The 24,997-nt window shown below is 43.6% G+C and overlaps 1 protein-coding gene across 1 annotated transcript in view; it reads left to right on the top strand.

Moving 5' to 3' along the window:
* Positions 1-24,997, top strand: part of LOC110487730 (vascular endothelial growth factor receptor kdr-like) — a 77,586-nt gene that overhangs the window by 37,644 nt on the left and 14,945 nt on the right. The window contains exons 12-26 of the mRNA XM_036942928.2: positions 3,402-3,510; positions 4,722-5,006; positions 5,260-5,406; positions 5,563-5,691; positions 6,839-6,945; positions 8,188-8,314; positions 9,048-9,152; positions 11,464-11,577; positions 11,765-11,853; positions 12,036-12,189; positions 12,831-12,928; positions 13,489-13,611; positions 15,003-15,114; positions 19,531-19,630; positions 23,397-23,502. Coding sequence (XP_036798823.1) covers positions 3,402-3,510; positions 4,722-5,006; positions 5,260-5,406; positions 5,563-5,691; positions 6,839-6,945; positions 8,188-8,314; positions 9,048-9,152; positions 11,464-11,577; positions 11,765-11,853; positions 12,036-12,189; positions 12,831-12,928; positions 13,489-13,611; positions 15,003-15,114; positions 19,531-19,630; positions 23,397-23,502 — 1,905 coding nt within the window. The remainder of the gene's footprint in view (positions 1-3,401; positions 3,511-4,721; positions 5,007-5,259; positions 5,407-5,562; positions 5,692-6,838; positions 6,946-8,187; positions 8,315-9,047; positions 9,153-11,463; positions 11,578-11,764; positions 11,854-12,035; positions 12,190-12,830; positions 12,929-13,488; positions 13,612-15,002; positions 15,115-19,530; positions 19,631-23,396; positions 23,503-24,997) is intronic.

The raw sequence follows: 24,997 nt of genomic DNA on the forward strand, positions 1-24,997 counted from the left end.
ACCGTAATAACAGGAATCATGCTAATGGTATACGTACTGTAATAACAGGAATCATGCTAATGGTATACATACTGTAATAACAGGAATCATGCTAATGGTATACAAACTGTAAAGAACGGGAATCATGCTAATGGTATACATACTGTAAAGAACAGGAATTATGCTAATGGTATACGTACTGTAAAGAACAGGAATCATGCTAATGGTATACTGTACATTCTGTAAAGAACAGGAATCATGCTAATGGTATACATACTGTAAATAATGGGAATCATGCTAATGGGATACATACTGTAAAGAATGGGAATCATGCTAATAGAATACATACTGTAAAGAACAGGAATCATGCTAATGGTATACGTACTGTAAAGAACAGGAATCATGCTAATGGTATACTGTACATACTGTAAAGAACAGGAATAATGCTAATGGTATACATACTGTAAAGAACAGGAATCATGCTAATGGTATACATACTGTAAAGAACAGGAATCATGCTAATGGTATACATACTGTAAAGAACAGGAATCATGCTAATGGTATACATACTGTAAAGAACAGGAATCATGCTAATGGTATACATTCTGTAAAGAACAGGAATTGTGCTAATGGTATTCATACTGTAAAGAACAGGAGGGCCCGCACACTGCTTGTGCTCCCAATTCACCACTTTATTGACTACCTATCAATCCAAAAAGGATCTCCTTCAGGTACAATACAGTACACACCTAGTAATAGAGGGCTTAGGCTTCATTCACTTCCAACACTACCAATCTCTGATGGACATAAATAGGGAGGCACTCCTTATTTACAAGCGCTTGTGGCCCAAACACCAGTGTTTTATAGGGGTGAGGACTAAGGGTCAGTGATAACAAGCACCGGTTTGTTGGGAGATAATTATTTTCTGTCACCCCACATAAATCACTGTTCTCCGTGAATGAGAATAGAGTGTTAATCAGGTTTGCATGGCCAGCCTCAGAGGGGCTCCTGGTGGAGAGGGGGACCGACTGGGCAGGGTCACAGCACCAGGGGACGGGGGAGAGAGGCATGGGCCCTCCCTGGGGTCATAATGCTTCTGGTCAAGTCACCACTTAGGGACAGAGCGCACTTGTTGAAACGACTGTTTTCCAGCTCACGTTACTTCATCATGAGTAATGACCGTAACACAACACCATGTAACTACTCCGTCAGTGGTCTGACCAATGTCATAACAACTCGGGGTAGACAACTTAACACAACTTTTAGCTAGCTTTTCCATCCAAACATGTTTACACAGCGCACACTCAGGGTTTGGTAGGTTACTTTCTAAGTGTAATCTGTTAGTTACAAGTTACTTGTCCAAAATTGTAATCAGGAACGTAACTTTTGGATTACCCAAACTCAGTAACGTAATCTGATTATGTTCCCTTACTTTTAGATTACTTTCCCCTTAAGATGTATTAGAAGAAGACAAAAATGTATGTTACCAATTGAACGACATCTGTTGAAGGATAAGTCAATGTTAAGGTTTATGTAGCTGGCCATATTTGAATGTTAAAGTTTACTTTATGGGTTGGTTATGTTGGCTTCTTCTAACCCATCGCTTTCTACTACATATAATAGTACGATTAAATGATATCTTTACATTAAAAACCAAAGTCTATCAGAATTCCAGCCATTTTTAAAACCCCTTGATCTTCAAGAATAGGATTTATGGAAGTATAGATTAGCCAAATTGTTTTACCTGAGCATGACCCCAAAACTAAGGACATACAGTATTAGCCAGCCCTACTCTATTGTTTATGATTTTGTTGTCATGGAGGACTGATTGGGCTCCTTAATTCGATAATTTATAAGTCCAAAAATAGATTTTGCAACTACAGATGGCCCCCTTAAGTCTATCAAAAGTTTGCAAGTTTGAGCATGTGTGCATTAGGCCTATGGATTTTTTTTTTACTAGCATGAATTAGATTGAGCAGTAAAAGCCCCACTTTTATTCCAGAAGCTTGGATCCTCACTGTGCAGCTGTTGCAAGAGCGCATTTTTCACTGGCTGTCCACTGGTTTCAAAAACAATGATTGATAGGCAGCTTAACCTTCTTGAAGCTAACCATTATTGGGTTGAAATACACATTTAGATTTGTGAACAGCCATCCACAACAACCACAATCCGTAAAGCGAAAATAGCTAAATGAGAGAGCAGCAGTGTGATTCACATCATGTCATGCGCTATGTAGATATCAATAATAAGTGATATCCGTATCGCCGTAGACTACACCACTGCTGTCATCCTTACCTCCAAGCGTTTATTCAAGTTGGATAATCTTTGGATGCCGACAGCAGTCGCACCATTGGAAGACAGCTTGGACTGTAGCCTACAAAAGCCTATTCCTGCTCTTTTCCCGTGATCCATCAAACACATTAATGTTAGTGTTTCTTTATAGTGGTCTCTGACTTGTGGTCAGACTCGCTCAGGTGGAACAAACTTAAACTGTTTTCAATGCTGATTTGAATGTCATTAACAGAGAAGTGTCAACTTTTTTTCCCCCGCAAACATCCTTTCTGAATTTAAAAGTAATCCTCAAAGTAATCATCTAGTTTTTCAAAAGTATCGGTAATCTGATTACAATATTTTTGCTCCTATTGTAACGGATTACAGTTACCGTTTTTGTGTAATGTGTTACTCCCTCAACCCTGCTCACAATATGAGCTGAAACATTGAAACCATATTAAAACAGTGAAAATGTGTCCGACACAGTCCAGTCTCATGGCTAAAGCTCTATTTCTGAGGGGCAGAGCACAATGGCACTAGAAACCCAGGAAGTTAACACCACCCAGACAATACAGCCACAGCATTCAGCACCTTTGATGTAGCTGCTCTGAAAACAGATGTCGTTCTGAACACAAAACAGAACCCTACGCAATCTGGCCCCTTGCCCAAATCGTACTTATTGTTGTGTCTACTTAAGCCATTAAACGGGTTCCACTCCAACGGTGATAGAATCGAGTGTGGCATTGTAAATGCTCCCCAGGAAATGACATGGAGGCCCCGGCACTCTTTCTGTGGACCTGTGCTGTGGCGAGAGAAGAGGCGGGTTTTGAAAGTCCAGATGTATCCTTCCATTATTGTGACGAGAGCATAAAACAGGCTAGGCTTAAGGCAGATCTCTGACACACTAGCTAATGGCAAAATAGCCACACTGATGTTGATGGAACATCTGCTGTTGTATTTCAAAAGACATTGTGTCAGTGTGTATGGATTGAGGTATAATGAATCTTATGCCAACCTGAACATTTTTCATGTAACTTTTTTATTTGTACAAGTTAGTCTCATCGAGATAAACATATATTTTGCACAGAGTGTACAGCATTTTCTGGCTGTATTGTAGATCGAATGATTGGCTTGTTCACTCTCCTCCATAGACTGTGAGTACGCTGGTGGTGGGAGCGGCTAACGTCACAGGGATCTACTCCTGCGCAGCCCAGAACAAACTTGGCACCCGTACACTGAGAACCCCCTTCTATGTGGACGGTAAGTGGGCCAATTTAACATTACACGACGTGGGGAGTTGATTGAAAGAACAGCATAAGGAAAAATTACAAGCAGAAACGCTTGAGTGGTTTTTATTTTTACGGGCCAGGCATACAGTATAACATATAACATACATGAGGTCTCGCTTCCAGTGACTACACGTACGCACTGTAATGAATTGCGAGGCAAGCGAAAGAATGCACAGATTGTACTGTGCAATAAAGAGTGCAGATGGAGGCATTAATTGAAACCATCTTCCTCCGGAGCAGGCAGGCTTCAGGATCGAACGGAAGAGGCAAACATGTCCTGGGCCATATGGTACAGTCTAATACTGCGAGTTTAAAAACAGCTCTGAGCGTACACTGGAGTGCCCGCGGGTCATTTCTCTTCTTCTCGGAGCCTGCCGCTGCATGAATCATTTTTTATATGCATCTGAACAGTTCCAAATGTTCATGAAATGAAAATTCCATCTAGTCCAGTTATATAATGATAGGAGAAATCAGCTGTCAGGGCACGCAAGCAGTCATTACCGCGGGAAAAAATGTGAAACCGTAGAAGTTTTGAAGTTGAAAACTGATTGATGATAGATTGTAATTGGGAATGGTGGTGACACTATGTTTGGGGACACGGCTGATGATGCCAAACTCCGAGTTTCCGGATGAGAATAAAATCAGTCTCTGGAGGAAGTGCTGCAATGTGCCACCATTCCAGAGGTGGAGATCGAGAGCACTGGAATGCTGCAGAATTGTAATAACAGCTGTCGTCTCTTATGGAACACAGAATGCTTTCCAGTGTTCTGAATAAACAAACTCAGTCTGGCTCCCCGGAGGCCCGGCCCCGGCCTGATTCCTATTGCACTGCTGTAGGCCGAACATCAGCGCTGCTCACCGCACACCGCCAACGTGCTTCCAATTAATAGTGATGAAACAGGAAATAACTGCAAATTCCTGGTGTGGTGATGCGCAGCTTGATTTTTCGGAGATGTTCTTTCCCAGAATAGGACAGCGTCAGTGTCTATCTTGCTGAGAGGAGAGGTTTACAGGCAATAACAAAGATGCTCTTGTATCCCACTTACATACTGTACAATAATCTAACCTGTGCTTATGCATGGTAGTTTTACTAGGCACCCAAATGGGGTGTCCTCCCCCACACAAAAAAAATGCTCTAACACTCCTAATGAATTGATGTGTTTTTCCCCTCTCCCCCGCCAGATCACCCTCAGCACCTGGCCATTGAGCCCCAGACTGCCATCGAGGGTGACGACGTCACTCTGACCTGCAGGGGGACCCGGTACCTGTACACAGACCTGCAGTGGAAGGACCCTCAGAACTCCACCATCACCAACAACGTCACGGCCCTACAGTTCAGCCCCTACTCTATCTCTCTCTCCCTAAGCCTGCACAATGTGTCCAGGAATCACACAGCAGGCTACCAGTGCTGGGCGCACAAGATCCACAACAAGAGAGCTATAGTCAAGACTGTGCTGACTGTGCATGGTGAGGAAGTGACAGAGAGAACATTGCCTGCTGGGTGTTCAATGAGGTCTCTAACAGAACAGTAATTGCACGTTATATGGGTATTACCAAACTTTAAGAATAATATGTTTGTGTAACATCGTATTTAAAAGTGTCTGCTCCTGGATATAAACCCGCTCGTGATTATGAAACCCAGTAGAGAGATGAGTTTGTCTGAGGGAAATCTTGAAAAGAAGAGCGATCGAATTCAGATATGCTTTTGTGATTGAAACAGAGAGGAAGAGGCCGTGGCTGAGACAGAACCTGACCAATCAAGATGTAAACAGCAGCAGCACTCTGACTATGGCCTGCTACGCCCTGGGTGTGCCGCCACCCTACATCACCTGGTACAAAGACAACCTACCAGTACAGGAGGGTCCAGGTAAGAAATGACTCGGGATTTAGGGGCCCTGGGTTTTCCCTGGTTGGGTCACATGATCAAGAAAATCTCCTGGGCCTCCTCGTTGTTGAATTGCTCAACCATGTTAGTCATTTTCTCCATAAAATCTGAGCTGTTGACTTTGTGCTGTTGTTCCAGGTATTACCCTGAGGGAGGATGGGGTGCTGACGATCAAGAGAGTGAAGAAAGACGATGAGGGCTTGTACGAGTGTCTGGCCAGCAACGGTGAGGGGAGTGTGAAAGCCAGTGCTGTGGTCACTGTCGTGGGTGAGTCACTACTTTATTTCCATCATAATGAGCTTGACGAGAACCCATGTCATCCTGATAACGATATCCAATGAATCTAACTGCAGTACATTAACCACGTCAGATTCCAATCAGCCCTGAGTTTAACCAGCACAGCCACAGCCAGAACACTTCCTTACTGCATGACCAATCACAGTCACAGGAAACCTTTTGGCCATACTGGGCCATGTTTTCTTGTCAACAGTACAAATGGCTCTGGCCAGACTTCAGTATGAGAACTCTCTCTAGAGAGGGAGGCTGCCAAGAGGCTACCAAGTATGTCCAGTGAATTACTCTACTGGCTTTTATGACTGGGGCTCTTGGAGCTCTAAACGAGGTCCCCACCCATGGGACATGACCTGCAAGGAGTGTGTTAAGAGGTCCCACTCTCAATGACTGTGGGCACAGCAAGGGGAGAAGTCTTCTCGTTAAATAACCATGGGACTGGAAACATGATGACACAGACTGAGGGGGGAGGGGGGGGGGGGCAAGGTCATGCGACGGTATTCTGACGACTAGCCCTGGCACCAGACATGAATTCCTGTTCCCCCAAAAATGTCCCATTTTCCTCAAAGTCCAACCCCGGTGTCAGCATCATCCGTTAGAGCATGTCCAAAATTAGACAGTTTGCTTCATGCATTGCCAAAAACTTTATTTAGGCATTACTCTAAACAAAACTATTTCACAAAATTCCTAAACATTAAGGAAGGCAGTTTTGAGATGGCTGACTGTGAATGTTGACATGGATAGTTAAGAAAATTAGGGATACGCAGTGGAATGTGTTTCCACTTGTAGTGTGAACACAACATGGCGGAAATGAGTTAATCTAGCAAAAAATGAATAACTGAGAGAAATGCCAGAGTGGACTTTCAAAAAATCAACATTGCAGTGGTGTAATTCACTTCCTTGGATTCACTTAGAGAAATGTACTTTCAAGTACTGGATAAGTAGACCAGTGCCATGTCTTACTCTAATATGTTAAACAAACAAAACTGTTCCTCTATTGTGTACATCCCCATTTATATTTGTTCTCAGTTATCAATTCTTATAAATTTTTCTAGAATCATCGAAATCACATAATTCCTCGGTGAACAACAGTTGACTAATTGTTCCTGTGGTCTCCTTCCAGGTGATGAGGGGAAGCCCAACATTGAGGTGATCGTCCTGGTGTGTACAGGAGCTGCTGCCACCTTCCTCTGGCTCATGCTCATCCTCTTCATCCGCAAGCTGAGGAAGGTAACAAGAGATCTCCCTGCAATCACAGCTAGTTCTGTGCTCTCTATCTCACTCTTCTTTACTGTGAAGACATTTGAGAGTGGTAACTGTTTGCATACTGCACTGGGGACTTGACTCACCGTTCATTTTTTTTTAACTTAGTTTATTAAACCATAGCATCATGCCATTTACCAATGTGTAACATGCTCTTCTCAAGACATATTCAAACATCCACACTACAATGTTGAGGTTTTTGTTTGTGAGCTTCAGAAGTGGAGTGCAGTCTCACTATACAGATTTTGTCAACTGCGATCACTGACTCATGTCTCTTGCAAAATGCAGTTCAATTGGGTGGGATAATTTTAGCTTGACGTTTACGATTTCCACATTTCCTGGCATTGGAAAAGTGCTGAGATCGTGTTTGTGTGTATGACAAGAAAGTAGAGAACATGCATCAACAGTCCAAAGGCAATAGAAATAGGCACATTACAACGACAGTCATGGTAGACCAAAGGCACAGTCATGGTATGGCAAAGTCATGGTATGGCAATGGCACGGTCATGGTATGGCAATGGCACGGTCATGGTAGAGCAATGGCACGGTCATGGTAGAACAATGGCACGGTCATGGTAGAGCAATGGCACGGTCATTGTAGAACAATGGCACGGTCATGGTAGAGCAATGGCACGGTCATGGTAGAACAATGGCACGGTCATGGTAGAGCAATGGCACGGTCATTGTAGAACAATGGCACGGTCATGGTAGAGCAATGGCACGTCATGGTAGAACAATGGCACGGTCATGGTAGAACAATGGCACGGTCATGGTAGAACAATGGCACGGTCATGGTAGAGCAATGGCACGGTCATGGTAGAACAATGGCACGGTCATGGTAGAACACTGGCACGGTCATGGTAGAACAATGGCACGGTCATGGTAGAACAATGGCACGGTCATGGTAGAACAATGGCACGGTCATGGTAGAACAATGGCACGGTCATGGTAGAACAATGGCACGGTCATGGTAGAACACTGGCACGGTCATGGTAGAACACTGGCACGGTCATGGTAGAACAATGGCACGGTCATGGTAGAACAATGGCACGGTCATGGTAGAACACTGGCACGGTCATGGTAGAACACTTGCTCTTGTCCTTTACTTAACATGAAAAAGTTTATTTTCCACAAATCCTGTTTGATTTCACATACCTACTGTACACAAGCTCCATCACCATTTTCTTCTCCCTCTCATCTCCCTTCCAGTCTGTGGACTATAAAATGGGTCCATCCATCATCATCGACCCAGACGAGTTTCCTCTGGATGAGCAGTGTGAACTCCTGCAGTATGACAGCAGCAAGTGGGAGTTTCCCCGAGACCGCCTCAGACTGGGTGAGTAACTTACTACACCACACAGCACTGGTACGGTCTACGAAGTCCCTCACCATGACGACGCTGTAACTCAAAAGGTCAATACGCACCACGAAGGGGCAACTACTGTAAGTGAATTTATTTGTTCACCATATACTTCACATCAACAGGTTAATGTCATTTTTGACACATCAACAGGTGTCACCCCCCTGTGAAGAGGGTGTAGCTTCGTTACTCATCAGTGACGCTACGCTGTCACACAGTCTTAACATTATATATCCCCTGAAGGAACGCTTCACGGGTCCAGTCGTCAGAACCTCAGCAGGTTGTTTTAGCCCTTTCCTGCAGTCAATGACCAAAAGTGCCCTCTTTTGCCCTAATGGGTGGAATGTCCGGTCTTTCTATGTCAAACAGTTTTGTTATATTTCACCCTTCTGTGATGTATATAAAATGTAATATTGTATTGAAACTCTAAATGTAATACATTTCAACTCTATATCTGACATGGTACAGGTGTCTGCTTTTTTGTAAGCCCATAACCATGTGTGTGAGGTGTATACTTTTATTTTAAAGTTGATTTGTTTCAAATTAGACCAAGAATCACTCTGTGTGCCCCTGATTTAACCCACTGCAGTAAAAGGTTAATTACAGGCCCATATAGCCCATGACAGGGAACCCAATCTGATTTACTTAACCCACTGGTCTCTCTCTCTCTTGCTCTCTTTCTCTCTTCTCTCTCTTCTCTCTCTCTCAGGCAAAACTCTGGGCCATGGAGCCTTCGGGAAAGTGGTGGAGGCTTCTGCTTTTGGGATTGACAAGCTCTCGACCTGCAAGACTGTGGCTGTCAAAATGCTGAAAGGTATAGGGTAGAGGTGTTATTATCAAGACTTTGATCTGAAAACGTAATGCACGCTCATTAACAGCACTCGCGAGTCACTTTGGTTGGGAAACCAGGCTGAAAAGTCATGCAGGTTGTTTCCAGATAACTTCCTTTTGATCCCACCTGGTGGAGATGATACTGATGAAGGTACTCCTCTCCCAATGCACGTGGTCAGCTCCTACGGTAGAAACACAACAGCCGTCGTTCTGAATGTAACAGATGTAAAACAGCCATCTGTCATTTCAGCAGGTTATTTGGTTTCTCGTGCATGATATGAATTCAAGAACTGTGATGGCACACGTGTGTAGCCAGTTGTAGGCGTGTGATGGCTGCTTCTAACAGCCTGTTTGGTCTGAGAGAGACTAAGGCCTTGGTGTCCCTGGTGAGGATGACATTCTGCAGATGTGACAGGAATCAGGAAAGCATTCCACTTGGGTCCAAGATTTTCAGGCGATGAAAAATGTAAACGTGGACGGTACAAATGATGCATCTACAAAATATATGCACGTTAATCCTTATTAAGGTTTATAAACCTGATGTTTTTTAGATACACAAACAATTGAGATCAATGACCCCCCCCCCCTTCCCCACGCAAGATTTATGGTCACCATAACTTACAGACACATTTCGCAATCTTTCTAAATCTGGCAGAACATATTTATTCCATCAAAATGGAAACAGCGAAAAGCGGAAGAAGAGAGACTCCAGAAGCAAGAGAGACTGTCCAAGGGATTTGGCCTACTGATCTTAGCAGAGTAAACATTTCAGCCCAACATTACTGGCTGTATCCCCTTAGGTTTGAAGTGGTCAAACTAACTTCCCTCCTGGCTTTGTTGGGGTGGCCAACTCCAACTCTGTAGAGTAATGGGACCATGGATGGACAGTGATGGTGTTTTGTGAAAGATCTAGCTACATGATAAACCAGGCCATTTGTTAGATATTTCCATCAGTGTCACGGCATTAATCATCCCCTTCCATTAATCACAGAGGAACCAAGCTCGCCGGGCTGGCTGTTGCTCCCTGCTCTGCTCCAGGAACCCCAGGTCAAACGTAGTGAAAAGCAGCTCACTTCCCTAAACTGACCCTTCCTACGGGTGGTTTGAGACTCAGCGTCAGTCAGCTCCAGCTTCCAGAGCATGCTGGGACCACTGTGATGAGCCAACAATAAGACAGAGCAGAAGTACAGACCCAAAACTCAGCTCAACACTCTATGTTCTCCATTCATTATTTAAATCCAAGTCATTGATTCATGATTAAAATCGACCAAAATCTCTGTCAGAGTAAACCACATCCAGGGAGTCAGTGATGGATAAGAGCAGGAATATTTCGCACTATTTTGTTCAATCGATGTTTTCCTTTTGTTTATCAGTTAGAGACGATATTGTTTACTAACATTGCTAACTCCAGATGATCTTTTCAGATCATGAAAGAGAGAGACATTATACAGGCTCATCGGACGCATTGACTAGTTGCTATTCCACGGTCTTTGAGATCAGCGTAGCATAGAGGTTGATTTATGGTTGACCGTTAATCTTTGGCGTCGACGGCACCCCAAAAAGGACGAGTCCATTTGATGGTGTTTAGTTTATTTGGTTAAGAATAACCCTCCCTCTGACCTCATAGCATGCCTGACCCAGATATCCCCCTCCTTATATGATGTGTAGACTGGATAAACAACTGAGGAAAACAACAGCATTATCTGTTCTGTGATCTTTAAAAAAAAAAAATCGAACCAGGGACTGTAGTGACGCCTCTGCGATTCAGTGCCTGAGACCGCTGGGCCACTCGGGAGCCCTGTTCACAGTCAACGGTTATATTGTCTCTCCGTGCGTGCTCCAGGGTTTATTTTGACGGAACGTATGGCCGTGCTTTGGGTTGTATGCGAGAATCTGTTTGAATGTGAGAGAAGGCTGATGTTTATGTTTGAAGTTATATATATATTCCCATGTTGACTTCATTCCTTTCCTGACATTATCTTTGCATGCCGTCTTAACCTTTCACATTGAATGTTCTCATGTCGATGATCATATTTTCTCAAATGAAACATTTCCTGCCTGTCTTAAATCTCCTCCACATATGTCAAATCTGTTCTTTATTAAATATACTGTTTGGTTACCAGACGTCCATGAACATCATCTTAAACAAAGCGAAATAACTTCAATGAAAATGTCATTTAAAGTCAAAATACATCCACGCTTTTGAGGGGTTGTATGAAACAGTATCCCCGCAATAGGAAATGTATATTTAACCAGCATCCCTCTAAATGGTCTGTGTGTTTGCGTTGTAACAGGAGGAGCTACGACAAATGAGCGCAAGGCTCTGATGTCCGAGCTGAAGATCCTGATCCACATTGGTCATCATCTGAATGTGGTCAACCTGCTGGGAGCTTGCACCAAGCCTGGAGGTGAGCGAGACAGAGGACAGGGTTAACTCTATGGTTAAACTTAGCCACAGTGTATGACTTGTGAAGTAAAGGTATAAATTGCTGGCATCTCAGAGAAAATCCATCGTGATTCCAACACACTCGTCACTGTTTCTGAATCATTACTCGTTAGTCAGTTTCTTTGAATTCTGTGCTTCTTTCTTCTCAGGTCCATTGATGATGATAGTGGAGTACTGCAAATATGGAAACTTGTCAAACTACTTGAGAAGCAAGAGGGCGGATTTCATCGTCTATAAGGTGAATCAGCATCTTCACGGACTGAAGCTTTCAGAATTGCTGTTTTGTCATTAAATCCTATTCAAAAGCCTTCATCGTTTAGTCTATTTCTCAACCTGATAAGAAAACCCCAGATTGTCAGCAGAGCCGCTTTCTAAAGTGACTCAAGCTTAGCGTCTTGTATCTGTTGTGTGTCTCGTCAGAGCCAGGACGGTAAGTTGGTGACGTCGGGTTCGGGCTGTGACCTCAGCGAGCTCATCAAGCGGCGCCTGGAGAGCGTGGCAAGCACCGGAAGCTCGGCCAGCTCCGGCTTTGTGGAAGATAAGAGCTACTGCGACTCAGAGGAAGAGGAGGAAGGTAAAACTACACGAGCCAACAGTGTCTTCCTTCCCCTTACCTCCACCCCGCCCTCCCCCGGATTGTTTACTTCCTGGGCCTGATGGGACATTTCCTCCTCCTGTTCATAATTACAATCGATAGGTCAGAACCACAGGCTGGCACCCGCTGTGCCTGGATGAGAAGGAGGAGTGGAGGAAAAGGCCTCTGACAGAAGTGTTTGTCTGGTCCTGGCGTGTCGGACATTTTGTTTTGTGATGTGTTATTTCTGATGTGATTAAATGTTTACTCAGGTGGGCTGATGGAAGGAGTCCACTGGGTTCCTCCACAAACCCCCTCCTGCAGTCACACTGCACCGATATCACACGTCTCACCCCACATCTAAAATAACACCAGGCATCCTCTCCTGTCTTTAAAGGATGTTTTTAGTAAGACAGAGACTGTAGGTGGACGAATGAACCGTACTGTACGTGACAAAGGGGGTTTTGATGATGGCATGTTGCAGGTTTCTTTGTATGGGAGGCTTACATTAACAATATGGAGTTGATGATCCTGCATGTATACATTTGTATTGTGCATAATTCATGTGTTACACCATACTAAATTGTGTTTATGAAAATGGTTTGTAGTCATTACCACTTTGTGTTTTGTTTTACCCTCAGAGCCAGAGGATCTGTACAAGAGAGTATTGACAATGGAAGATTTGATTTGCTACAGTTTCCAAGTTGCAAAAGGCATGGAGTTCCTGGCTTCACGCAAGGTATGCACTTCCTCTAGGCAAATTACTGCATCAAAATCAATATCTAATACCAGTTTATAAAGCTTTATTCTGTCCAGTTAACTTTAATAAAATGCTGTTGTATTTCAAATGCCGGGGAAGTTGTTTTGTTGACCTTTTTTCATTCATAGTAAGCTCTGTTCGCTGTGAGTCTATTGGCATATTGGCTATAATCAGTCTAAAACTCATTCACATTTAAAACTCAGTCACAAGCTCTGGGAGAGCAGTTTAGACTCATTAGTGAACCCATTGTTGTAACTATCCCCATTAGAAAGAAGGGCTTAACCTGGATATGAAACACTTCACATCCGAATATCACTGATGACTGTTCCATATGGTTGTCTTAGCTGACATGCACAGGGCCATGAGTGTTTCCTGTAAGGTCACATGGTCAGGAAATAGTCCTGGCTCTAGCCATGCATTATCCCATTAGGCTAAATCTTAACTTGAGATATCTCCACAGAACTCAAACGTTCATGTAAAGTCATGCATTGACTTGATCAGTCCTAATCCAAATGGATGTCTTGTCTTCTTTTCGTTAGTGTATTCATCGTGACCTGGCTGCAAGAAACATCCTACTGTCGGAGAATAATGTTGTGAAGATTTGCGATTTTGGACTGGCCAGAGACATCTACAAAGACCCAGACTACGTTCGCAAAGGGGATGTTAGTAGCTACATACTGTACTTCTATTAATCTGACATAATAAGTACATTATATATGTGATGAAATGTGCCATTGACTTGACGATTACCGCCTGGTTGTGTGAGAGAAACCAGCGACTAACTTGACTACCATCATTCAAAAATGACTTGGCAAAAACTATAGCGCCTTCAGAAAGTATTCATACCCCTTGACTTATTCCACATTTTGTTACAGCCTGAATTCAAAATGGATTCATTGTTTTTTTCTCTCATCCATCTACACACAATATCCCATAATGACAAAGTGGAAACATGTTTTTAGATATGTTTGCAAATTTATTAAAAATGAAGTACATAAACATCGCATTTACATAAGCATTCAGACACCTGAGTCAACACATGTTAGAATCGCCTTTGGCGGCGATTACAGCTGTGAGTCTTTCTGGGTAATTCACCAAGAGCTTTGCACACCTGGATTGTACAATATATGCTCATTATTATTTTTAATAATTCTTCAAGCTCTGTCAAATCTGTTGTTGATCATTGCTAGACAACCATTTTCAGGTCTTGCCAAAGATCTTCAAGCAGATTTAAGTCAAAACTGTAACTCGGCCTCTCAGGAACATTCACTGTCTTCTTGGTAAGAAACTCCAGTGTAGATTTGGCCTTGCGTTTTAGGTTATTGTCCTGCTGAAAGGTCATCTCAGGAATTGTGAAAAACTGAGTTTAAATGTATTTGGCTAAGGTGAATGTAAACTTCCGACTTCAACTGTTTGTGTGGTGTACAGAGATGAGGTAGTCATTCAAACATCACATTAAAACCTATTATTGCACACAGAGTGAGTCCATGCAACTTATTATGTGACTTGTTAAGGACATTTTTACTCCTGAACTTATTTAGGCTTGTCATAACAAAGGGGTTGAATACTTATTGACTCAAGACATTTCAGCTTTTCATTTTTCATACATTTTGACATTATGGGGTGTGTGTAGTAGGCCAGTGACCAAAAAATCTCAATTGATTCCATTTTAAATTCAAGCTGTAACACAACAAAATGTGACAAAGTAATGGTGTGAATTATTTCTGAAGGCATTGTAAAGACAGACTGAATAAATGCAATAGTTCTGAGAAATGCCAGATATTCTGGGCAGATTTCAGTGTTTGTCTGAATACGGAATAAACATGTCTGTCTGCATAGACTAGAGGATGTTTTGGTGGTTGAGGATGTGTGATAGAACTACGGCATGAGGGCATGTATAGTACTTCACTCAACTCAAGCCCTTCTGCTTCTCAGATGTGACAGGTCGGTTGTTGATGGTATTAGTGAGAGAGCCAGTCACACAGGTGAGATGAGATACCGATTTAAAAGAGCTGTCGTCTCTTATCTCCATCTCTCTCTCTCTCCCCCACAGTCCAGACTGCCCCTCAAGTGGATGGCGCCAGAGGCCATTTTTGACAAGATCTACACCACTCAGAGCGATGTGTGGTCCTTTGGAGTCCTAATGTGGGAGATTTTCTCTCTGGGTAAATATACAGACCTTTAGTCCTGACCAGGAATGACTCACTATGCCTTATAGTCCCTCACCTGACCTCCCCATTAGCAGAATTAATGAGCAGAAATGAACAAACATCTGTGCACATTTCACAACGCAGCCATGTGGAACAATACAGACTTATTCAATGCAGATTTCCTCCGTTGTGTAGGTCCTTATCTTAAATCACCTCTACAAGGACTATTGTTTTAGGACTTGTCATGAAACTACAGATTTGGACAGCTTCCATGCTCACTGCCCTACAACTTACTTATTTCAGAGCAATTACATTATGCTAAATGTGTTTTTGTTATTTCTCAGTAAACATTACTGCTTAGAATTTTTTATTTTTTTAATGAAATAGTCTCCAAGAAGCTTTTTTTTTTACGTGTAATCTTACAATTTTGCACACAGTGTGCAGTATCCCTTCCATAGAAGGGAGAAATTTCTGTCTGTCATCAGCCAGCGATGTTCAGTGAGGAGTCTCCAGTCAGCTAGCCAGGCGAGGCAAGGTGCCCCCAGCCATGCAGCTCCTCCAGATGTACTGGGTCATAACTGTCTCCTGCTACTGCGTAATTGTGCCTCTGGGATAAAACGGGGCTGCATTGTCAGCTTGAGAGAACAATTTTCATGCTGCTCGTGCTTTAAACATTAGTGAACTTCCACTGTGAATTCTATCACAGGCAAAGGGCCGTTAAAAAGAAAGAATACCTTCCATTTAAGCCGGCCGTTCCCTTCCCAGCTGGCAATGCAAACGCGCTGTAACCAAGCAGCCGATCAATGTAAATGTTTGCCCCTGCGGTGAAACCACTGCAACCTTTGAGACGCCATTGAATGTCGGTTCATGACTGTCTTTGCACCGTGCAACAAAGCAGAGACCAAGCTGTTCTAGAGCAAGACTCCACATGACATATTGTATGCTCAAATGTCACCATAGGCAGCAAGGACAACATTCAGAGTAAATGTTAGGAAAGTGTAAGGAAAGAACAGCACATTGATGCAGGGCTTGAGGTTTGATTGTGCATGCTACGTTTGAACCTCTGCCATGAAGCCAATCACCCAGGAGGACTTGGGTCAACAACAAAAAAAAGGTTGTGAAATGTGAACTACCTCAAGACATGGGGTACATGCAAACACTTGTTCTCTCTCTCTCTCTCTCATGCTCTCTATATCTCTCTCTCTCATGCTCTCTCTTTATCTCTCTCATGCTTTCACTTTATCTCTCTCTCTCATGCTCTCTCTATCTCTCTCTCTCTTTCTCTCATGCTCTCTCTGTTTCTCTCACTCTCTTTCTCGCTCTCTGTTTCTCTCACTCTCTCTCTCTCTGTTTCTCTCTCGCATGCTCTCTCTCTCTCGCATGCTCTCTCTCTCTCTCTCTCTCTCTCTCTCTCTCTAGCATGCTCTCTCTCATGCTCTCTTTATCTGTCTCCTCTCTCTCTCTCTGTTTCTCTCACTCTCTTTCTCGCTCTCTGTTTCTCTCACTCTCTCTCTCTCTGTTTCTCTCTCGCATGCTCTCTCTCTCTCGCATGCTCTCTCTCTCTCTCTCTATCTCGCATGCTCTCTCTCATGCTCTCTTTATCTGTCTCCTCTCTCTCTCTCTGTTTCTCTCTCTCTCTCTCTCTCTGTTTCTCTCTCGCATGCTCTCTCTCTCGCATGCTCTCTCTCTCTCTCTATCTCGCATGCTCTCTCTCATGCTCTCTTTATCTGTCTCTTTATCTGTCTCTCTCTCTCTCTCTCTCTCTCTCTCTCTCACACACACACACATGCTCCCTCTTTATCTTTCTCTCTCACACACACTCTCTCTCTCCCTTTGCTCACTGTCTCTCTCTCTTTCTCCCGTAACTTTTCTTTGTCACAACCACACACTCTGTTTGGACCCCAGGAAGAGTTGCTGCTGCCTTGGCAACAGCTTATGGGCATTTTAATAAAATACAAGAAAGAAAATACTAAATACCCACAGACACATATATAGTACCTTCACATAACCACTCACACATATGGGTGGTGTTAACATGGTCTCAGAAAGATAAATTAGGACACGAAACGACTGCAAAAAAATTACAAACACTCAGTCTGGCAACCTGATAGGTGTTTGAAGGTCAAAGGTTTGCTCCAGTCCCAAGGTGCTGGCATATGCATATGGAGACATGACCTGCTGTCTAGCAGCTTGAGTTTTGCCTTGTGGTTTAGGATTTCCACCTCTTGTTCGTTTTAGGTGCCAAACCATCAACTACACCCCTGTTTCTGTGTTAGACATGAGTTACGCGGTAATCGACCTATTTGTTTGCCATGATTGGTTGATGTGATGAAAAGAAAAAGGGCGTTCTAGCAGGCATTACCGCCTCCTAAGACTGCTTGTTAATATCGACATCATGCTCTGGAGATTTACAGTGGGGCAAAAAAGTATTTAGTCAGCCACCAATTGTGCAAGTTCTCCCACTTAAAAAGATGAGAGAGGCCTGTAATTTTCATCATAGGTACACTTCAACTATGACAGACAAAATTAGAAAAAAAATCCAGAAAATCACATTGTAGGATTTGTAATTAATTAATTTGCAAATGATGGTGGAAAATAAGTATTTGGTCAATAACAAAAGTTTATCTCAATATTTTGTTATATACCCTTTGTTGGCAATGACAGAGGTCAAACGTTTTCTGTAAGTCTTCACAAGGTTTTCACACACTGTTGCTGGTATTTTGGCCCATTCCTCCATGCAGATCTCCTCTAGATCAGTGATGTTTTGGGGCTGTTGCTGCAAAGATTTTCTATGGGGTTGAGATCTGGAGACTGGCTAGGCCACTCCAGGACCTTGAAATGCTTCTTACGAAGCCACTCCTTCGTTGCCCGGGCGGTGTGTTTGAGATCATTGTCATGCTGAAAGACCCAGCCACTTTTTATCTTCAATGCCCTTGCTGATGGAAGGAGGTTTTCACTCAAAATCTCACGATACATGGCCCCATTCATTCTTTCCTTTACACGGATCAGTCGTCCTGGTCCCTTTGCAGAAAAACAGCCCCAAAGCATGATGTTTCCACCCCATGCTTCACAGTAGGAATGGTGTTCTTTGGATGCAACTCAGCATTCTTTGTCCTCCAAACACGACAAGTTTAGTTTTTACCAAAAAGTTATATTTTGGTTTAATCTGACCATATGACATTCTCCCAATCTTCTTCTGGATCATCCAAATGCTCTCTAGCAAACTTCAGACGGGCCTGGACATGTACTGGCTTAAGCAGGGGGACACGTCTGGCACTGCAGGATTTGAGTCCCTGGCGGCGTAGTGTGTTACTGATGGTAGGCTTTGTTACTTTGGTCCCAGCTCTCTGCAGGTCATTCACTAGGTCCCCCCGTGTGGTTCTGGGATTTTTGCTCACCGTTCTTGTGATCATTTTGACCCCACCGGGTGAGATCTTGCGTGGAGCCCCAGATCGAGGGAGATTATCAGTGGTCTTGTATGTCTTCCATTTCCTAATAATTGCTCCCACAGTTGATTTCTTCAAACCAAGCTGCTTAGCTATTGCAGATTCAGTCTTCCTAGCCTGGTGCAGGTCTACAATTTTGTTTCTGGTGTCCTTTGACAGCTCTTTGGTCTTGGCCATAGTGGAGTTTGGAGTGTGACTGTTTGAGGTTGTGGACAGGTGTCTTTTATACTGATAACAAGTTCAAACAGGTGCCATTAATACAGGTAACGAGTGGAGGACAGAGGAGCCTCTTAAAGAAGAAGTTACAGGTCTGTGAGAGCCAGACATCTTGCTTGTTTGTAGGTGACCAAATACTTATTTTCCACCATAATTTGCAAATAAATTAATTAAAAATCCTATAATGTGATTTTCTGGATTTTTTTCTCATTTTGTCTGTCATAGTTGAAGTGTACCTATGATGAAAATTACAGGCCTCTCTCATCTTTTTAAGTGGGAGAACTTGCACAATTGGTGGCTGACTAAATACTTTTTTTGCCCCACCGTAGATGCTATCTGACATTGTGTCAGGGATCTTGGTCGGGTACATGATAATATTTGTTCATGAGTCAGGAAATGTTTATGGATTACATGGCGTGGGCAATATTTTTGAAAACCCCAACTGGATTGCATATTTGATTCAAGTTGGCTTAGTGTATTACTGTTTTTATTTAGACTGAGCCAAGCGTGGATTAAAGTTATTAAAAAATATATCTTACCTCACCCCCGATATTCCAATTTCAGAATTATTCTAGCATTATCTCTAGATGTTATTCAATGTTTCATATCATTGCCCATGTGTAAGGTCAATCAGTTGATTTTGAAGCAGTCTTAACTGAGTGTTTATGAAGCTTTCTTCTCTAATCTTTGTAAAGTATCCAATCCTCTCTGTGTGGGAGATTGAAGTGTCTGATAACCCTGCACTTCCCTCTCGCTCTCCCTTTCCCAGGTGCCTCTCCATATCCTGGCTTACACATCGACGAGGAGTTCTGCTGCCGACTGAAGGAAGGGACCAGGATGAGAGCTCCGGAATACTCCTCCTCTGAGATGTAAGGATCAAGCAATCATTGCTTCCCCATTACTTAACTTACAAACCCGTCTCATCATCTAACTCAGGCTTTAAAAAGTAATGCCCTTGCAGTTTGAAGAGTGGCCCATGTCAGAAAGTTCATCATAAATGCTATAGCTCTCTTACCTCTTGCCTGTGCATAATACACTGAGCTCCCTTGGCTCTTGAAACTTGTAAAGAGCCCAAACCATGCCTCTCGTCAAGTCTCCGTATCCGCCAACCTCTCCTGAAGGTAATTAGCTAACAGGAACTCTTGCTCAGAGCCACCCATTAAAGGGCACTCAATAATATCAATAAATCAATATCAAATCAATATATCAATAAAAAATATTGATATAGTGAAAAAAGGACTTGTATCTGCTCTTTCATTCGTCTGAATGGGTGACAGGGCTTATAGGCATCGTGGGTAATCCAGCTCTGAATGTGGAGGAGAGACAGGAGCTGCTGATTGGCAGTTAACTGAGGGGCTGGCAAGGTGCGGATCCATTTTAAGACTGACATCGATGCGGCCGTAATTAAGCCCAACACTAAAGGTTGGGGTAGTGGAGTGGCCAGGGGGGCAGCCAGGGGGGCAGCCAGACACAGGGCAATAAGAGCCAAAGGGCGGGACACTCTGAAGCAGGGCAGAGGTGGACGCTGCTGCTGAAACAGAATATCTTTGGGGGAGTCTAGTGGGGTTTCTCCTGGCCCTGTGGTATCAGTGCTGTTTGTCTAGAAGGGAGGTGGACTGGATAGGGAGAGCTAGGGTTGTTGTTGCCTTTAGGTTACTGGGTGGCTTCTCAGCAGGGAGCTCTGTCTGGGGCTCTCACTCACTGTCCCAGGCTGCGGCATATGTCTGAGTTTGCAATAAGGACCTCTTGCTCTCACTTCCTGAGCTCTGCTGTTAATCTATCTCCCATTCAGCTGCGTGGGTGTGTGTGTGTGTGTGTGTGTGTGTGTGTGTGTGTGTGTGTGTGTGTGTGTGTGTGTGTGTGTGTGTGTGTGTGTGTGTGTGTGTGTGGTGCATAGGGTTTGGTTTTCATTTGTGACAGAGCATGGTGGAGTCAAACTTCCTCTGTCTTATTCATTTGTAATTGATAAATGTTGTCCAGAATTGTTTTAAACATCTTGTGCCAACTGGAACCAAGCTAATGGATATATCACCAATACCTGGGAGATGGTGATTGGAGATGACCAGCAAAATATGAACCAGACTGGAGTCTTAAGCCAATGTCACACAAAGCAATCTGGAGGCAATTTATGTTGCTTGCAACAAAGCTGCATTTGGGTTGCTCTGTGTGTCACCCCCCCGAAATTGCCTGAAACTTAGTTGCATTGCATCGCAAGTGATGGAAATCAATTCTATTTCACGTAACTGACTGTATGCAATGTCTAATCAGTGTGCAGAAAAAGGTTTACGTCGACTCGTCATGTCATTCCATCCAGTTGTCAGTGTCGCTAACAATTGCGACAAACAAGAGAGACATGGCAAATGGGAAATGTATAAACAATTCCAGACACCATGGCTAGTCATGGTTTTGTACATGGTCTGGCAGTCAATAAATCCCAGACCTTTCTTTGTCCGGTTTCAACTGAAATTGTCCAACATGAACTGCACTAGCTAGCTAGCTTAGCTCGTCGCTACCTTGGTTAGCTTGCTAGCTATCTTGGTAAAGCATAGCTTTAAAGGCTAGCTAGCTAAATTGCACAGCCAGCATTTTGTCTATATATCGATGCTGTTAAAATTACCAAACGTTTGGATAAATAAATAATTTATGTAAACCATGATGTGACGTTTGACAGGATTAGATGTTGAATGTAATTTCAATTGCATTTGAATTGATATGTGTATCAGCAAAGTTGCTTGAGATGATGTCACTTGCAACTTGCATCTGCAACAGAAATTGCATCCACATTGCTTCATGTGACACAGGCCTTAGAGAGTGGGGACGCGAACAGAAGCAAATGTCAGCTCGGTAGATCCAGAGTCAGACCCACTGGTGCCAAGTTCCTCTCTCTAAGATACTTTCCGTTCTGGTTCAAAGCAAAGCCTTCCATTGACAGAATGAAGATATAGAGAACACATGCTCATGCTAAGGAACCATGATGTAAAACCTGCCTCTTGTCTGAGATAAACACAAGACCCGCTGATATCACTTTAAATGGCAAGCAGAGGAGTGGTACACACTAGTCTATAGGGGCAATACCCTGTCTCCAACACTTCTCCTCAGAGCCTCCCAGGCCTGACGTTGTTCAGGTGTGTGGGAGGCTGTGATCCAGAGGCTCTGACCCTGACCTTGATCCCATGGATAATGAAGGGGGCCAAGGGCCGGGCGATACAGGGCGGTATATCTACGCTGCTGCTGGTGCACCGGCTCATCAGGAATGTGACCATCGGCTTAAAAGATCGATAGGTCCTCCATCAGTCCAACTGCGATCTGATGCATCCTCAAGAATGCTCCTCAAGACGCGGGAATAGAGATAAACGATGTCCACCTCCCAACATCCCACAGCTGTCCTGCCAGAAGAGAGTAGTGGACTAAGGAATTGTGACCACCACAATGGTCCCCCTCTACAAAGTATTCCTTGAAGATACAGTAGAGGGGGAACCAATTTATTCCCCTTACGCAGCAGAGAGGAAGCTGGGTTGAAATACATTGCTGTCTACATCTCCTCCTCTTGATGTGTGGCCCATGTGGGCCATGGTGGTCTGCTCTGGGCTTCCATCCTGTCACTGTGAGGATGTTAGGAGTCCCTCCACCTGGCCAAGGACACTCATTAACATGGGAATCACAGCCCAGCAACCCGGTCGTTTCTCCAGCCAATCTCCACTGCACTGAGAGGAGAGGAGGAGTCTTGTCAAGCCAAGGTCTAGGTTCCCTGAATGCAAACACAGATGGAGAGGGCAAAATACGGAGGATGTAATGAACCATCTGCTTTTTACTGGAATTTTCTCCAAAATCCAAATTGACTCAATCTGGTGCCAATCAGAGGAACATAATGGAGCTAATGGGCACCTGGCTCTGTTTACGTAAGGGCCTCTGTTTGGAGGCTGCGCTCCATAGTAAGAAACAAGCTAGGGATCCATCATCACCCCTGACTGTAGGGTTTGATTTAAACAGCAGCCTGCACTCCATCTCTGAATTCCTACACGGCCGAGTCCGGCCATTATTACAGGCCACTGCTGCAGTGGAAACACAGCACATAACGGCCCTGAGTCTTCCCATATGGGCAGCGAGGCTGACAGCTCGTCAAAGACCAGAGGGGGGGCTCTGAGCATTCCTAATGTTCACACCAAGACCTAGAGGGAATGAGATACAGCCCCAGAGACCAGATTATCCTTGGAAAATGAGATATTGGATATACGAGTATTTTAGATGACAGTTGATTTGGGTGGAAGCCAGCTACAGGTCATCTCTGGTGTCAGTCAGCCTCCACACACACAGGGTCTCTCTGGTGGAGTGCAGGTTGTTGCTAAAGTCAAAGCACTCCCTTTGTAAAAGATTGAATGCTATTTGCCTTTTGGGTAAATGTCTGCTTCTCACCAAAGCACAGCGGAGTGAAACTTAGCAGTGCATGGCCATCTGCATTATGCCAAATTCATCACCATCAGGCAGGGGTCATTACCAACCCATATAGATTTCTATGATTACCATATTATTACCATAATTTATTTGTATATTGCTCAACATAGCTATACAGTGTGTCTGTGTTATCAGAATGTGAATATGAGCCAGAATAATGACATGATGTGTATTTCTCCTCAGATACCAGACCATGTTGGACTGCTGGCAGGGTGAGTCAGGAGACCGGCCAACCTTCACTGAGCTGGTGGAGAGACTAGGAGACCTGCTACAGGCCAGTGTACAGCAGGTAAGATCCACATGGCTTTGTTTTAATACTTTAATATCTATTCCTTCTGCCCCTAGAATCCTTAGTTGCTACATCCATTTTTGGACGTAATGATTTACAGCGCATTCGGAAAGTATTCAGACCCCTTGACTTTTTCCACATTTTGTTACGTTACAGCCTTATTCTAAAATGTATTAAATAGTTTTTTTCCCTCATGAAATCTACCATTTTTGCAAATTTATACAAAAATACTAAACTGAAATATTACATTTACGTAAGTACTCAGACCCTTTAATCAGTACTTTGTTGAAGCACCTTTGGCAGCAATTACAGCCTCGAGTCTTCTTGGGTATGATGCTACAAGCTTGGCACACTGGTATTTGGGTAGTGTGATAGAAAAAGTACTTATTTACCTGATTTGTTTGATATTAATAGTTAGCAATTAGTACTTAACAAATAGGATGATATTTCTGTCCTGTTAGTGTCTGTGTTTTATGATATCCACTCTAGTTCCCTGCAGCTAATCTGGGCGTGTGGTCACTGGAGGTGGCTTGAGCTGAAAAATGATTTAAAGACTGCATTACGTAGACAAGAATGTGTTTTACTAGAGATAGCTTAGGAGTAGAACAATCCCTCATTGTCTCAAAATTATCCTTGCATCTGGGAAACTAAGCCAGGGTGGGGTTAAGACAACAACCCACGTGCAGATAACGACAGGATGAACCCAGAGTGGCTTATGATGATGATCCTTGGTCTGCATGAGGGGGGTTGAACCAACTATGGCTGAGCATTATTAGTGTCGGCTATATAAAGTACTCTGCATTTGTGTGAAGGTTAGATTACTCGGTCCTACACTCAAGGGTGGGGGGTCGACCAGCCTCATTATTGCAATAGTTAATCAATATTAAATAAGATGATTGTTTGACAAAATGACCAAGTCTTTCTCAGGACTGAATTTCCACAACAGGAGTTTCTCCAGCTCTGTCAGGTTGTATGGGGAGCGTCGCGGCGCAGCTATTTTCAGGTCTCTACAGAGATGTTAGATCGGGTTCAAGTCCGGGCTCTGGCTGGGCCACTCATAGACATTCAGAGACTGGTCCCGAACCCACTCCTGTGTTGTCTTGGCTGTGTGCTTAGGGTTGTTGTCCTGGCTGTGTGCTTAGGGTTGTTGTCCTGTTGGAAGGTGAACCTTCGCCCCAGTCTGAGATCCTGAGTGCTCTAGAGCAGGTTTTCATCAAGAATCTCTCTGTACTTTGCTCCGTTCATTTTTCCCTCAATCCTGCCTAGTCTCCTAGTCCCTGCCACTGAAAAACATCCCCACAGCATGATGCTGCCACCACCATGCTTCACCGAAGGGATGGTACCAGGTTTCCTCCAGACGTGACGCTTGGCATTCAGGCCAAAGAGTTCGATATTGGTTTCATCAGACCAGAGAATCTTGTTTGTCATGGTCTGAGAGTCCTTTAGGTTCCTTTTGGCAAACTCCATGCGGGCTGTGATGTGCCTTTTACTGAGG

The sequence above is a fragment of the Oncorhynchus mykiss genome, chromosome 14, assembly GCF_057628025.1.
Source record: "Oncorhynchus mykiss isolate SJ-2025 chromosome 14, ASM5762802v1, whole genome shotgun sequence".
Classification (NCBI taxonomy): domain Eukaryota; kingdom Metazoa; phylum Chordata; class Actinopteri; order Salmoniformes; family Salmonidae; genus Oncorhynchus; species Oncorhynchus mykiss.